Source organism: Capra hircus, chromosome 25 (genome assembly GCF_001704415.2).
Source record: "Capra hircus breed San Clemente chromosome 25, ASM170441v1, whole genome shotgun sequence".
NCBI lineage: Eukaryota > Metazoa > Chordata > Mammalia > Artiodactyla > Bovidae > Capra > Capra hircus.
In genome coordinates this window covers 10,783,547-10,797,525 of record NC_030832.1, presented here as the reverse complement: position 1 = coordinate 10,797,525, position 13,979 = coordinate 10,783,547, and the positions used below count along the sequence as shown (strand labels likewise).

Below are 13,979 nucleotides of genomic sequence, written 5' to 3'. Positions count from 1 at the left end.
TGAAACGATCACACTAGCCCTGGACTAGACTGTTTATTTCTAGGCTTCCATGAGGTAAGAAATAAGACCTGCGGAAGTCAGTGGTGCCTAGGTTTCCTTCTTTAAGATGCTAAATCTAGTTACACTATCCCACGTAAACATACAAACTCAACAAAAATGGACAGCATGCTATGCAGATACAGTCTCCGGAAAATGCCTTCAAACCCCCTTTCCAACAAAACCACCAAACCCCTCCTACCTAAAGATGTTGGTGTTACCAATTGCCCCTGTCACACCAGATGCAACAACCCCTATCTGTTTCCTCCTCAATATCCTCTCTTGGCAAAACCCATGTCTTACTTTTGGAGGCCTGCCCTCTCCCTTCTCAATCCAGAATGTTTGGGTGGAGTTGCTCCCACCGAAGTTCTAAGTTCCCTGACACACATACACCCCCAAGTACCCAGCATTAGTCTAAGTGAGGCCTGCCCCCCCCGAAGCAGGCCAAGCAGAATAACCTGGAAACATCTGTGCACGCAATCAGTAAGGACATCCTGAACTACACTTGCAACTTTTAAGTCTTTTTATTAATCTGAAATCAATATGGAAATTCATCTTTTATATCTAGGTGGTGGTGAGTACCTTGGGTGATGGGTACATTACTCTCTGAACTTTTCCAGCAAATTCTAATTTCAAACTATCAAAGCTAAAATCTGTGGCCACCATCCCTGGAGGATCTTCCTGGTGTTGGCAGTACTGAGTGCTCAGCAAGGGCCAGGGACTGAGGCTACCAGTTCAGATTTTTATTTAAAGGTCAGGAAATTGGCTAATCACACAAATATTGTTTTACCAGGATAATGGACTGCAAAAGCTTTCAAAGAGGTTTACTCTACAATTATGACCATAATTATTCACCCACTTTCAGAAATTAATGAACAGGTATTCTGCTAATGGACCCTGACCCTTCAAAATGCTTCTATAACCCAAAATAATGTCAACATTTGCCTGGTACTTTACATATATCATCTCTTTTAAACTTCAATAATGCTAAGAAGTCAAAACTATTATCACTCTGTTCAAATAAAAACTCTGAGGCTCCAAGATTAAAACTTGGTCCAAGACTTCAGAGCTGCTAGACGATGAGGCTGAGGTTCAAGCCAGATCCCCTCAAATGGAAAACGTGTGCCTGCCTTTGGCCTCCAAGCTCTGCTATCGCCTTTTCTGAGTTCCTTCTCAAGGCAGAGGCTTCTCTTTCCCGTGGAAGGAAGAGCTTTCACTGCGTCCACAGAACATCTGGTCCGCACCCAGCACTGCTGCCAAGAAGCCCGTCTGTTTGTGCCCAGCTGACGCCCAGCTCCAAGCCCCTCATGCTCTGGCTCGGCTCCCCGTGTTGGCCGACAGCGCGTGATCGGGTTTCGGGGACCCATAAGGACGGGGGAATACAGCAGGGTTTTCAGGATAAAATGAAGGCAGAGATTCGAACCAGCTGGGCCAGCCATCCCAGGCACAGGCTGCCTCCTGCAGAACAAGCATCTCTCAGTCACCTGCCAGACACTGAGGTTTATCACCTAAGACATCTCTGGGAGAATCAACTCAGGGGCGCAGGGGAAACACGGCCTCAGCTTACACCTGGGGAGGAATTTTGGCTCAGCCACTCTGGAGCAGGATGACTGCGATGATTAATTTCTTATGTCCACGTGAGTCAAGGTTTCTACCGTGGGCCAAGAATCAACGAACCCTGACACATTTGAAGCACTTCATAACTTGATGGTGCAGTGGCACGCATCACTTCATCAGCTTGGAAGCAGCATCCTCTAATGTGGTGGTTGCAAGTGGTCAAGCACTGGGAGGCTTTAAAACTCCCCAGGTGACTCAAATGGAGCCCAGATGAGAAGCTCTGCTCCACGAGGGGAAGGAGGGGAGAGTGGTTTATATGGAAACTAGTGGGAAGAAGCGCTCTCTGATTGGGTTGCTGGGAAGACGGAAACAAGAGCTGCTTGGAGCTTACTGTCACCATAAGAACACCTGCCTGAAAAAGGAAGCGACAACGAGGGGGCATTGCAAAGCTGGGGCACACCAGTCACGGGAGCCCACGGGGGCATCTCCTCCTAACTTTGTGTTCAGTGACGTCATGTGAACAGCTTGAAACTGACCACAGTGGAGCACCGAAGCCATGGAAATTAGCGCTTTCCTCTGAGGGCTGGTGGTCCAACATTTAGCAGCACCACACTGCTGATATTGGGAGGGAGGGAGACAGAGTTGAGTTAAAAAACGAAAAACAAAAAACATTTCCTAATGATATTGTTTGAGCCCCTGGATCAAGCCATTCCTAAAGACAGACACTCCTGGATTTCTGCTGTTTAACTGAAAACCGATTAAATTGGGTTTTTATGATTCTTGTAATCAAAATAGCTCAGAATGATGAAACCCTCAATGAGTCAAAGTCATGTGCTAATAAGTACAGTTATAAGCAGCCAAAACTACATGTGATCAGAAGAATCTGGTTGGAGGCACAACTGAAAAATGCAGTTACATGTGGTACAGCATGTTATCAGTGACCTTAGAATGAAGACCCACAACCTCGCCCACTGCTGCTGCTGCTGCTGCTGCTGCTAAGTCGCTTCAGTCGTGTCCGACTCTGTATGACCCCAAAAATGGCAGCCTACCAGGCTCCCCCGTCCCTGGGATTCTCCACACAAGAACACTGGAGTGGGTTGCCATTTCCTTCTTCAATGCATGAAAGTGAAAAGTGAAAGTGAAGTCGCTCAGTCGTGTCCGATTCTTAGCGACCCCATGGACTGCAGCCTACCAGGCTCCTCCATCCATGGGAGTTTCCAGGCGAGAGTGCTGGAGTGGGGCTCCACTGCCTTCTCCCGCCCACTGCTGAGCTCTCCCTAATTGCTGTGGGTTTTCAATCAGGTTCTACCACAACTCCTCCTGGATTTCTATTCATTTCTAATCATTCGTGTTATGAACATTTATGGCAGATGGCCAACAGATACATGAAAACACCAACATCGCTCATTATTAGGGGAATGTAAATCAAAACTACAATGAGATATCACCTCACACCGGTCAGAAAGCCCATCATCAAAAAATCTATAAACAATCAATGCTGGAGAGGATGTGGCGAAAAGGGAACCCTCCTGCCCTGTTGGTGGGAATGCAAATTGAGACAGCCACCATAGAGAAGGTTATGGAGATTCCTCAAAAACTAGGAATAAATCTACTGTAAGACCCAGAAATCCCACTCCTGGGCATATACCCTGAGAAGACCATGACTGAGAAAGACACACGTGCCCCAGGGTCCACAGCAGCACTGTTTACAACAGTTAGGACGTGGCAGCAGCCCAGACGGCCACTGAGAGAGGAATGGATAAAGATGTGCTGCATATAGGCAATGCCGTACGACTCAGCCATAAAAAAAGAATGAATCTGAGTCGGTTTCAGTGAGGTGGATGAACCTAGAGCCTGCTCTACAGAGGGAATTAAGTCAGAAAGAGAAAAGCAAATATTGTGTATTAATGCATCTATCTGGAGACGGAAATGGCAACCCACTCCAGAATTCTTGCCTAGAGAATGCCACAGATGGAGGAGCCTGGCAGGCTACAGTCCATGCATATCTACTGAATCTAGAAAAATGACACTGATGAACTCATTTGTAGAGAAGCAATCGAGACACAGATATAGATAATGGACTTGAGGACACAGGAAGGGAAGGAGAGGGTGGGATGAATGGAGAAGGCAGCATCAACATACGTGCACTACCATGAGCAAAACGGACAGCTGGTGAGAAGTCGCTATATAGCACAGGCAGCCCAGCCTGGTGCTCTGTGATGACCCAGAGGGATGGGAGGAGGGGAGGGAGGCGATATACGTATAATTATGGCTGAATTGCGTTGTTGTATGGCAGAAACCAACACAACATTGTAAAGCAATATCCCTCCAATTAAAGAATAAATTATTTTTAAAAATATATTTATGGAGCGCATCCCTTGGGTGAAGCCTGAGCGGGACCCTCTGAACACAGCAGAGGGAAGAACAGGCAAGGTCTCTGCTCCTTGAACGGTACACCGCAGGGCGGAACACGGACAGTGAACAAGGAAGGGAAGAGACAGTCGAGACACGCTGAGGCGCTAGATCAAGGAGGCGACGGGACGAAGGAGGAAGGAGAGGCGGGGTGGCCAGGGGAGGTGACACCTGAACAGGGACTGCCTGACGAGGCAGGACCAGCCTTTCAGAGATGAGGGAGAAGCATTCCAGGAGAGCAACAGCCAAGGTCTGGAGGTGTTACTTGGTAAGGCCAGCGCGGCCGGGAGGAGACGGGGCTGGGAAGTAGGGAAGAGCCGGACCATGCCGAGCACTGCAGGCCCTCATCAAAAAGTCCAGACTGGACGTCCCTGGTGGCCCAGTGGTTAAGGCTCTGTGCTTTACTGCAGGGGGCGCGGGTTAGAGCCCCGGTCGGGAAACTAAGGTCCCACATCCTGCAGGGCAACGAAGAGCACGTGCCACAACAACTGAGCCTATGTGCTCTAGAGCCTGGGGTCCACAGCTAGAGGAAGCCCCTGCAGGCTGCAGCAAAGACTCAGCACAACCAAAAATAATTTTTTTTTTAAACTGTGGATTGAGTTTTAAACAGCAGAGCGACGAGATCTTAGCAGAGTCTCCACGAGGTCCAGTGCTGATCGCGCTAGAACCAGACACACACACACGACTCCCAAGCTTGCTTCCCTTGCAACCAAAGCAGCCTGCCTCAAACGAAGACCTCTCCGCCTGTGTGCACACAGGGGGCAAGAATATGTGGCCACCAACGGAGACAGCCCAGTGCCTGCAGCCACTGAGGGAAGCTGCAGGTTGAAAGGTCCCACGGCGCCACACGCACCCTGAAACCCCCAAGCTCCATGAATCCTCTCGCCCTTGACGCTGCGTCGTCACAGGACCAGGCTTCTCCACGGTCCCGCCCCACGTCCCGGAGCCCGGGGGAAGTGAGACCCCGAGGAGCACATGGAGTGCAGGCAGGCGTGGAAGCGAGGGGTCACTGGGCGAGTCACATGCAGGCAGAGACACGACACGGCACACAGGCTGACAGCTTCCTTTTCTTTTTTTTTTAACTTCTTTTATTTCTTAAACTTTTAAAACTGCTCCCAAGCCTCCCTCATCCATCAAGTTCCTCCCCCTGATCGCCTGCTCTCACTGCTGATTACTCTGATCTCCACCAGCAACAGGCCATTGCTTCTCCCTCTGCCCCTGAGCCTGTGGCTGATGAATTAAACGGCGATGCCAACAAGAGCTTGCAGCCTTAAAATCCATCACCACAGAATAGGACTATGGAGGCCAGGACAGATGATTCTGGTGGAGGGGACCTCATGAGAGGAGGGGGCCAGAAGGAAGGACCTCACAACATACAGACACGGCAGGTTAGGGAAGCCACGCTTCAGAGAAACGACAGCTCCCCCTGAAGACAGAACTGACCCTGCATCCAGCAAAGAGCAAACAGTTTGCCATGACTGTGCTTCCCAGGGGCTCAGTGGTAAAGAATTCGATTACCAGTGCAGGAGACACAGGAGTCGAGGGTTCTCTCCCTGGGTCAGGAAGATCCCCTGGAGGAGGAAATGGAACCCGCTCCGGTATTCGTGCCTGGAGAAGTTCATGGACAGAGGGATCTCATGTGAGCTGCAGCCCATGGGTTCTCAAAGCATCAGACACAATTGAGCGCACGTGCATCCAAGCTATGGAAACCCAACCCAAGCTTGAAGACAGTGGCAGGGGAGGCTAGTGAATTATTGCTCTTGTTAACAGTACGTTTAGGGCTGAACCGTCGTCACATCAGGACGGCTGGATTCGGGGATTCGAAGGACACAATCGACCCCCAGTGCCTCTCTGCCTCTCGGCTCAGCTCCTCGCCCTGTGTGACGGCCTCACACTCAGGCTCCACTCGGAGACAAGGTAACTACAGTGGCTCCAGCCTTCCAGGCCTGACGGGAAAGAACTCCTCCTGAGAGCCTAGTAGGGCCCTGAGGCCCAGTTGGAGCCAGTCGGCTGAGGTCAAGGGCAGGATGGAGGGTAGGGCCTCTTCGACATCACGGGGCTGACTCTGAGTGAGGACGCCAGGCCCAGAGAAGCTGGAGCACAGGCGACCTGACACCACACAGCCAGAGATGGCCACCACGCCAGCCGGGGGTGGTGGCCCGAGCCGCATGACACAGGAGGACGCGGGCGCGTCTGGAATCCCACCTTCAGCTGCCCCTGTAGAACCTCTTCCTTGGTACTGAGAACCAGCTCCAACTCACGGGCAAATGCTCCTTGGGAAAGCCCAGGAGAAGCTCAACACCCACCAAGGGGCTGCTCTGCAGCGAAGACCTCCATGAGACCAGCCCCACCCCCACCACGGGGCACTCAGAGAACCCAGACTCCCCAAATGCAGACGCAACCCTGTGGTTGTTCAGTCACTAAGTCGTATCTGACTCTTTACAACCCCATGGACTGCAGCACGCCAGGCTCCCCGGTCCTTCACTGTCTCCTGGAGTTTGCTCAAATTCACATCCATTGAGTCAGTGATGCTGTCTAACCATCTCATCCTCTGCTGCCTTCTTCTCCTTTTGCCTGTCAAAACCCTTATATTAATCACATCTGGAAAGTCTATTTCTGGCTTCCCTGGTAGCTCAGTGGTAAAGCATCCTCCTGCTAATGCAAGAGATGTGGGTTTGATCCCTGGGTTGGGAAGATTCCCTGGAGGAGGAAATGGCAACCCACTCCAGTATTCTTGCCTGGAGAATCCCACGGACAGAGGAGCCTGATGGGCTGCAGTCCATGGGGTCACAAGAGTCAGACATGACTAAGCAACTGAACAGCAACAACTAAAGTCTCTTTCACCACAGAAGGCGGTGTGGGCACAGATTCCAGGGATCGGGACACAGACATCTCTGGAGGCCCGACTTTCCACCCACCCCAGCGCTTTCTAGATCCCAGCATGTCATCTGAATCGCACCTCTTAACAGCTAATCCTCACAACAACCTCTGAAGTATATATACTATTTTAATAAATTTTACAAGTGTTCAAAGGGGCCATGAGAGAGAAGTGAGACAGTAAAAATAGTAGTAACAATAACTGTCATATTTACTGCGTGGCTGCTACATATCAGACATTATTCTAAGTGCTTTTCATATACTAATTTATCCCTTCTTCCCCAAAAACCCTATGAGGAAGGTATTGTTACAGTTCCCATTTTACAGAGGAAGAAACTGAGGCATAGAAACTTACCTGGCCTCTAAGTCAGTTGCCCTGGGGAAGTCCTCAGTGTCTTTGGCACAGGGGTCCCTCGTCCACTAATGTCATTTACGACGAGCAAGAAGAATGTGGGATGCACAGTGATTTCCAAACGCTTTGGCCATGACCACTATTTCGGTCGGGACATGTACAGGGACTAGGATGCGGTGACGCCTTTGGAGATAATGTCACAGCTACAGGTGAAACAAGCCTTCTTCTGTTGACAGAGCCTTTCCCCAGATGGTCAGGCGTGATAGAGGAGATGCTTACTCAGGGAACGCCACTGCTGACCCAGCCCCGCTGCTGGCGTCTCCCTCAGGAGGCACCCAGAAAGATCTGCAGTCATCACAGGTCTTAACCAAAGGGCCCCCACCTTGGGCCATATGTCCATGAGAAGACATCCCCCATTAACACAGACTCGGCCTCACCCCCCACCTCCTACATGACTGTGAGAGCCTCAGCCAAATGGAGATGCTGGGTTAAAGAGAGAATGCAGCCCTCCTGGATTGTCCTCCTCCTTGGTCCCCACTGGGTGGGCATCAGCAGACCCAACAACGCCTCACAAGGGGGTCCTGGGCGCTACACTTGGGAGACAATGCACTGGGGAGTGTGATTCTGGCTTCAGTCAAACTGGAGTTTCCAACCAACTGTCAGTAATAAAGACATCATTTGGAACACTTTTGTCAGATGCCTACGTCGATGTTTCATCAAGAACATGAGGAGGAAGGAGAGTCATGATAACCTCAGAATCGAAATAAAGTTACCTACTGACATCTTAAAGATTGTCAGCAATCTATTCTAAAGGTCCATTTTAAGTTGACCTTTTTTTTCTTCATCTTGAAGGCACTTCCCACAACAACAATGAATATAATGATCCCAACATAGCCCTCAGCCATCTATTCAATCCCGAAGGCATTTGGGGCTTCAGTGATTTCTCACCCTTTTCCCTACTGATGAGCTCAGTTTCACAATTTGTTGTCCAAATGATTTTAAAAAAAAGAAAAGAAAAGAGAAAGCTTTATAGCCTCAACCTAAAAGGATTCTCTCACGGAAAAAGCACTCTGAACTCTCACCTAGACTTTGAGAAGCTGGTCCACACCTCTATCCACCTAACATCAGGAGCCACGCAAATCCTGGATCAGAAAAGACTCTCCCTGGCCAACCTCCCCCTTCCCCTTGTCCCCAACTCCCTGGAAACACCAAGTCCCCCACCCCAGCCTGTCCAGGACACCCCCAAGATACCACAGCCTGACAAGGGCACCCCAAGGCACCCCAATCTGGCCAAGGCACATACTCCATAGTTTTCAACAAACTGAGTCAGCAGCTGGCTGGGGTTGAGGAGTGAGCCCCAATGTCTCTGAGTAGTAGATGACATCACTTGAAAATTAGGTAAAGGCACTGGAAAGGCCAGAACACAATTTCCGAAAGCACATCTTCCAATCAGGCTGCTCGCTGGTGTCTGGCATGTTAGCTGGTGCTCACAATTTTACGTAAGTGGAAGAAAGAATAAAATGCAGGACTTAAACAAGGAAGAGAAGGGCATCACTCAGTTCGTGCCTGCACTGAAGGACTTTCATAAAGACCTTCCACCCAGGATGACTCCCAGATATGGGAGATGGTCTTCTGTGACCTGGTGAAAATAGAGTGGTAAGGGACTGCAAAAGGGACTTTGCCGACAAAGTTCTGGATAGTCAAAGCCATGGTTTTTCCAGGAGTCACGTACTGATGTTAGAGTTGGGCCATAAAGAAGGTTGAGTGCTGAAGAACTGATGCTTCCTAATTGTGGTGTTGGAGAAGACTCTTGAGAGTCTCTCTTGGACTGCAGGGAAAACAAAGCAGTCCATCCTAAAGGGAATCAGTCCTGAATATTCACTGGAAGGGCTGATGCTGAAGCTGAAACTCCAATCCTTTGGCCGCCTGATGTGAAGAACTGACTCATTGGAAAAGACCCTGATGCTGGGAAAGATTGAAGGCAGGAGGAGAAGGGGACAACAGAGGATGACATGATGGGATGGCATCACCAACTCAATGGACATGAGTTTGGGTAAACTCCAGAAGTTGGTGATGGACATGGAGGCCTGGCGTGCTGCAGTCCATGGGGTCACAAAGAGTCAGACACAACTGAGCGACTGAGCTGAACCGAGCAACTGAGCAACAAACAAGAAAAGGACCACGAATGAGCGACAAAGCATGCTTCACCCTCTCTGCTCTGTTCCACTTAAGGGTTATCACATGCCCAGCTCTGGCTTAGCACATTCAAGCTGGGTCTTTGGAAAATTGACTTGGGCTGCGGTGAGAAACCCTTCTGTATGTTGTAGCTTCTGTTTTGGGGGCTCGGGGGGGACGACTCATTCCAAAAATGCTCCTACTCATAAATGTACTATATAGTATTGCAGATTTTAAACCAAACTCAAGCCCAGTGGTACTCCCCGCCCCAGGTTTAATTTTCTTACAGGATCAAATTAAATTTCTGTGAGGGCAAAGTATAGGTTTCAGGAATGGTGGTGGCGCAGTCCACAGGTCACCTGCACGAGAGTCAGACATCTAAACGTGCAAATCGAGAGCCCCCCCAGCCTGTGATCCCGAGATGAGGCACAGGCACTTGGCTCCCCAGGAAAGGCCTCTGAACACGAGTTCAGAAGTTCATAAGGCAAAGAATCAGGGACTTAGAAGGAAATGAGCGGAGTTCATTTCCACCCCAAAGCCACAGACAAGACTTTTAAGCTCTCCTGAACCTCTAATAATGAATATTTTAAAACACAGGGGAAACACCTGCTCATCCCAGGATTACTGAGTCAATTGTGAATAGACTTGAACTTGCTTGGAAAGGATAAAGGGCTAAACGACTCATTCCAAACATGCAGTGAATGAAATGAATGGCTGCAAAAGCCAGGTGCTGGGGAAACAAAGATGAGAAGTGAGGAGCCACAAGGCCAACGCAGACACAACCCAGTGTAATGAGATGGAGTCCGGGCCACACAAGCAGTACCCGTATGGAAAGGGTGATGGTCCCCCTGAGAAAGACAAGATTAATGCTGCAGTGATAACCCCCAGACTGGCAGCAGTTACAAACTAGTGATGAAGAAAGCAAGGCATGCTATCAAAGAAAAGCAGAAAGAAAATCAACATGTTGAACCTCATCAAATGGAGACCATAATAAATACAAACACTCAAAAAAATTCCAATCTTTCATGATATTACTATGCAAATCACACTGAGAGTATAATCCTGTCTTTTTATGCAAATCACACTGAGAGTATAATCCTGCCTCTATGACACAGGAAAATAACTACCTGTACCGGATACCAACTGTACACTGGCTGCCACATGAATGAAGGCTTTGCATCCACTGTTTTGGTAAATCCCCACAACAACCCTCATGCCACTGGTGTGATTTCCTCTAACACTGGTGTGGCATTTCCTCTTTCAGATGGCTAAGTCACTCCAAGAGGTCAAGTCATGGAGGATGCGCCTGACCTCGAATTCAGGACTGGCTGACTCCCAAGACCTGTGGGCATAGAGCATACTGCCCTCTGTTAAAATGTCCACACTCCGAGGGCTTGTTTTCGTATAAGAAAATCTTGTTCTGGTCAGTTGGCTGAAGGTCGCAAGACACTTCAGCTAAAGTTAAACACCTTGTCTTCAGGCTGACCTCAGAAAGGCTTCAGCAGAGTCACGGCAGCTAAAGTGCGGCCAGACTACACAGGGAGGAAGCATACAGCGCCACCTTATTCAGCGGGATCTTGGCCAAGTGATCACTTTTCTATCTACTCGTATTTCTGACCAAGAATACTATTATTATTTGCAGCTAAACTCTACTCCAGGAGTAATGTACAGATGTGAGAGTTGAACTATACAGAAAGCTTAGCGCCGAAGAATTGATGCTTTCAAACTGTGCTGGAGCAGACTTGAGAGGCCCTTGGACTGCAAGGAGATCAAACCAGTCATTCCTAAAGGAAATCAGCCCTGAATGTTCATTGGAAGGGCTGATGCTGAAGCTCCAACACTTTGGCCACTTAATGTGAAGAACTGACTCACTGGAAAAGATTTTAATGCTGGGAAAGATTGATGGCAGGAAGAGAAGGGGAAAACAGAGAATAAGATGGTTGGATGGCATCACTGACTCAAAGGACATGAGTCTGAGCAAACTCCAGGAGATGGTGAAGGACAGGGAAGCCTGGTGTGCTGCCATCCACAGGGTCGCAACGAGTTGGACAAGACTTAGTGACTGAACAACTTACTCAGTACTCCCTCTCTGGTAGGCATTATGCTAAGATGTCTACATGGATTGCCTCATGAGACAGGGGCTGCCAGCTGCCCCCATTTTATAGATGAGAAAACTGAGGTACAGAGAGATTAAGAAACAGAACTGGAGCTGGGGTTGGAGCCTGATCAGCCTAACCCCACTGGTTCTCTGCCACTCTGGCATTCTGTTGCTTTCACCCATGGCCTGACATGACTTAATCATGCTACAAGTTCACCACCTTGCAAATATCTTAAGACTTTAGTCATAAAACTCCCTAACTGCACAAACTGATACAATGATTGCTAACAGTCTAGCAAGTAAGTCTTAACAGTTTTGCAAGAATGAAGAGCAGGGTCTTTCATCTAATTAATTTTCCAGGATCCTAAGCAGCACCGTTTTTCTAACTCATCTGCAGGTGTATTCATCCCATGCTGAGTGTCTGCCGGGCCAGGCACAGGGGTGATCAAGACGAAAAGGTGCAGCCCCCGCCCCACTCGGGTTCCCTCTGCCCCTCACCTTCGGCTGTTTGACCTTCTCTTTTCAGCATCTGGACAGCGCCTACGTATTTCTTCAGTTGCACTTTGAGTACTTCATTTTCTCTGTGGGTACAAGAATGTCAGAAAAATGTATTTTAAAATTGGCAACTTAGACCCAAGTAAGGAAGAGAATCTGTGTAAGGAAAATACACAGTGTGCATCTGGTAAATATTAATATATTCTGTTTTAGAGATCATTGCTGGAAATGACAAGGTTAGCGAAGGCACGTTTGTGTAACACCTTCAAGAACCACTCATTCATGGTGGAAATAAGCGCTAATTGGTTTCAGCATCCACAAATTCAGGATGCTGGCATGTGCTGTCCTCAGGTTACTTGAATCTAACAACCTGTTAGGTGCCAACTGTGTCAGGCACTTTGTAGTATTTACAGAAACTGTAAAAACGGATAAATTTACAGTATGTCCATTTACAGAAACACATAGGTATTGTTTACTTGGGAAACAGTCAGTGTTTTTAGTAACTACTACATGTATTCGGACACGACTGAGCAACTGAACTGAACATGTATTAAACATTATTTGTCAGGCACCACATAAAGTCTTTATTATCTCAGTCAAACCTTCCAAAGTACATATTAACACAACAACCCCCATTTTACAGATGAGCAAAGTGTGGTATAATGACGAAAAGCAGTTATCTGAGTGCACCTGCCCCACCCCTCTCCCCATGTGAGACTGTAGAATGGAGCTTGAAACTCGGGCAGTGACAAGATCCCACTCTACTAAATTCACTCCCCAGGTACCCTGGCTGAGGACTAGGACATGAAGGTCAGGAGAGAAAAAGACCATCTGTTGAGAACTTACCACATAGTTCAGACTTTACAAATATGACCTCAGTGAATCAAGCACGCATATATACATTCATCCACTCTTCATTCAGTGGAAGCATGTTTCTTAAGTACCTAACAATATGTCGTTCTGCAGGAGAGGAGCTGGGGCACGGAGAAGGTCACATGGCCAACGACAAGGTCATACGTAAGACACACAGTCTGGATACAAACCCAGGTCTATGTCTCCAAGGCCCCAGTGAGCGCTTCTCTGTCTCTCTTGGGATTTGAAACTGGTTTCTTACCTTGGCCCCAGAGACAAATGCCTCTTCCACACTTTCTGCTTCTACGCATTCCCTATCCAACAAGGTTTTTAGCCTGAGTGTTCTTACACATGCTGGAATACTGCCTTACGATGAAAACAGCGTTATGACTGGGTGTCTCTTATGACTATAAAAAATAAAACACTCATTGCAAAATACTCAATCAGAACACATTTAAGAAGGAATGTAAAAATTCCACTAAAAATCCTTGAAATAAATCTCACTAACTTCTTAAGACTCTTGAGAGTCTCTTACCAGCAAGGAGATCAAAGCAGTCAATCCTAAAGGAAATCAACCCTGAATATTCATTGGAAGGACTGATGCTAAAGCTGAAGCTCCAATACTTTGACCACCTGATGCAAAAAACCGACTGGGAAAAGACCCTGATGCTGGGGAGACAGAAGGCAGGAGGACAGACAGGCGACAGAGGACAAGATGGTCTGACAGCACCACCAACTCAATGGACATGAGGTTGAGCAAGGTCCGGGAGATGGTGAAGGAGAGGGATGTGCTGCAGCCTCTGGGGTCATGAAGAGTCGGACACGACTGAGCAACGGAAGAACAACAACATTTTTACTTCCATCCTATGAACTCTCGCCTGAGCATGCACACATACGTACATCGCTGAATATAATTATTCACAGGTGAAACATCTTTCACACGTCTCAAAATTTTTCTGTTTGAAGACTTTTTTCCTCTGTTTACTGTCCCACACATCCTTCACCATGGCAACCACCATTAAACCTCTGGTACACACATTTCACGTCTCCTCCATGCTCACAGGGTCCCTACAAACCTGGTACACTCAGAGTTTACTTTATGCAGCCAGGTCCTACTATAAATTT

General features: G+C 48.2%; 1 protein-coding gene across 2 annotated transcripts in view; it reads right to left on the bottom strand.

The window, feature by feature from the left end:
- Positions 1-13,979, bottom strand: part of SNX29 (sorting nexin 29) — a 603,176-nt gene that overhangs the window by 368,536 nt on the left and 220,661 nt on the right. For both annotated transcript variants that reach the window (XM_018040633.1, XM_018040634.1), the window contains one exon: positions 12,006-12,088. In XM_018040633.1, coding sequence (XP_017896122.1) covers positions 12,006-12,088 — 83 coding nt within the window. The remainder of the gene's footprint in view (positions 1-12,005; positions 12,089-13,979) is intronic.